Source organism: Penaeus monodon, chromosome 23 (genome assembly GCF_015228065.2).
Source record: "Penaeus monodon isolate SGIC_2016 chromosome 23, NSTDA_Pmon_1, whole genome shotgun sequence".
NCBI classification, from domain to species: domain Eukaryota; kingdom Metazoa; phylum Arthropoda; class Malacostraca; order Decapoda; family Penaeidae; genus Penaeus; species Penaeus monodon.
Genome location: NC_051408.1, coordinates 29,119,003 through 29,120,507, shown reverse-complemented (window position 1 = coordinate 29,120,507; position 1,505 = coordinate 29,119,003). Strand labels below are relative to the sequence as shown.

Below are 1,505 nucleotides of genomic sequence, written 5' to 3'. Positions count from 1 at the left end.
ATTCATTCATTCTTCCCAATCTCTCGCTATGTATCTCCTAATTCAATAATTCTCTGTCTCCTTCTCCATGGAGAAGGAGACAGAGGTCATAAAACACTAACCAATGAGAACATTCTCTTTGGGCACAACAACATCTTCCAAGGTAAAGCCACAGGTGTTAGAGCAGCGCTGGCCCATGTTGATCTCCTTGCGTCCCTTGATCAGGCCAGGGGAATCGCCGTCAACGATGAAACCAGAGAAGGCCTTAGAAGAAGGGCACTTGGGATCTGGGCTGCAATAAGGACATATGATTAAGATAACTAAAGATTTGATACTTGGTCATTTCTATATTAAGGGTGACTTTTAATTAAACCTCATTATATACGTTTGTATAAAAAATCTGATTCAATCATGAACTGTGGACTGTGGTTTATACCATATCCAAATGTAGATACATTGGAAATAAAATGAAAATTAACCTGAATAACAATAAAGCTTTCCATAATATTCAATACCAATTTTATTACCACAAAAAGAGAGAAAACACATATGCAGAGCTGAAGCAAAAAGAAAAATACTAACTTGGTACGAGCCAACAGGAAATACCAGTTAGCGACTCCACCATTAGTGATCCACATCTTCTGGCCGTTGATAACGTACTCATCACCCTTCTTCTCTGCTCGGGTTTTAATTCCCGACACGTCAGAGCCAGCACCAGGTTCAGTCACTCCATAAGCCTTCAAATGGAGCACAGTGTTTGTGATACCTCCTCAAAGATATCCTAGCTAGAGGAACCTTGTCTAAATTCCAATATGACAGGTTTGATTTTGATAGAAGTACATGTTTGTCATTTTAAATCTAATGCACCCCATATTAAAATTGTTCCTACTTACACACATCAATGGCTCCTCTGTCATGCGACCAAGATACTTTTTCTTCTGCTCATCATTGCCAGCAAGGATTACTGGCATTTGCTGCAAATAACCATAAATCATTACTAATACAGCATTGCTCATTTGTAAATGAAATAAAACCATATACTCTTACCATTATGCAAAATATATTTCCTCTAAACCTCATCTAATTAATTAACGAAGTTAACACAATAATATCAGGTGGCATGTAATATGCTCTGATAAGGGTGGGCCACATTATAGTTGGATTTGTGCTCTGAGATTCTAGGGTAAATTATTTCAGATTGTGTGTGTGTGTATTTTGTTACTTGCATAGTATATAACATTTGTTTAGTATCATCACCATCATAGCGATTGTTTGAGTCCCAAATTATTGATGAGACTTGCATATCAGCATATTTCTGTTATACAAGTTCTTTTTAAATGCTGCTACCTCAAGGGTTGTCTCTCAGTTACCATCCATCCGTAGTCTCTCTTGTCTATACATTTTTGTAATACAACATAACTTCACCTTCCAGAATAAATGGTTTACAATGTGATTTTTCTCTTCATGCTTATCAGCTAGCTACCTTCATAACTCTGTCCTTCAGCCTCATATCTCAGCCGCCACCT

General features: G+C 37.5%; 1 protein-coding gene across 1 annotated transcript in view; it reads right to left on the bottom strand.

The window, feature by feature from the left end:
- LOC119587919 (medium-chain specific acyl-CoA dehydrogenase, mitochondrial-like) overlaps positions 1-1,505 on the bottom strand; it is a gene marked incomplete at its 5' end in the record, with an annotated part of 11,694 nt that overhangs the window by 3,723 nt on the left and 6,466 nt on the right. Inside the window, 3 exon segments of the mRNA XM_037936630.1 lie at positions 102-271; positions 562-716; positions 873-953. Of these exon segments, the coding sequence (XP_037792558.1) occupies positions 102-271; positions 562-716; positions 873-953 (406 nt within the window).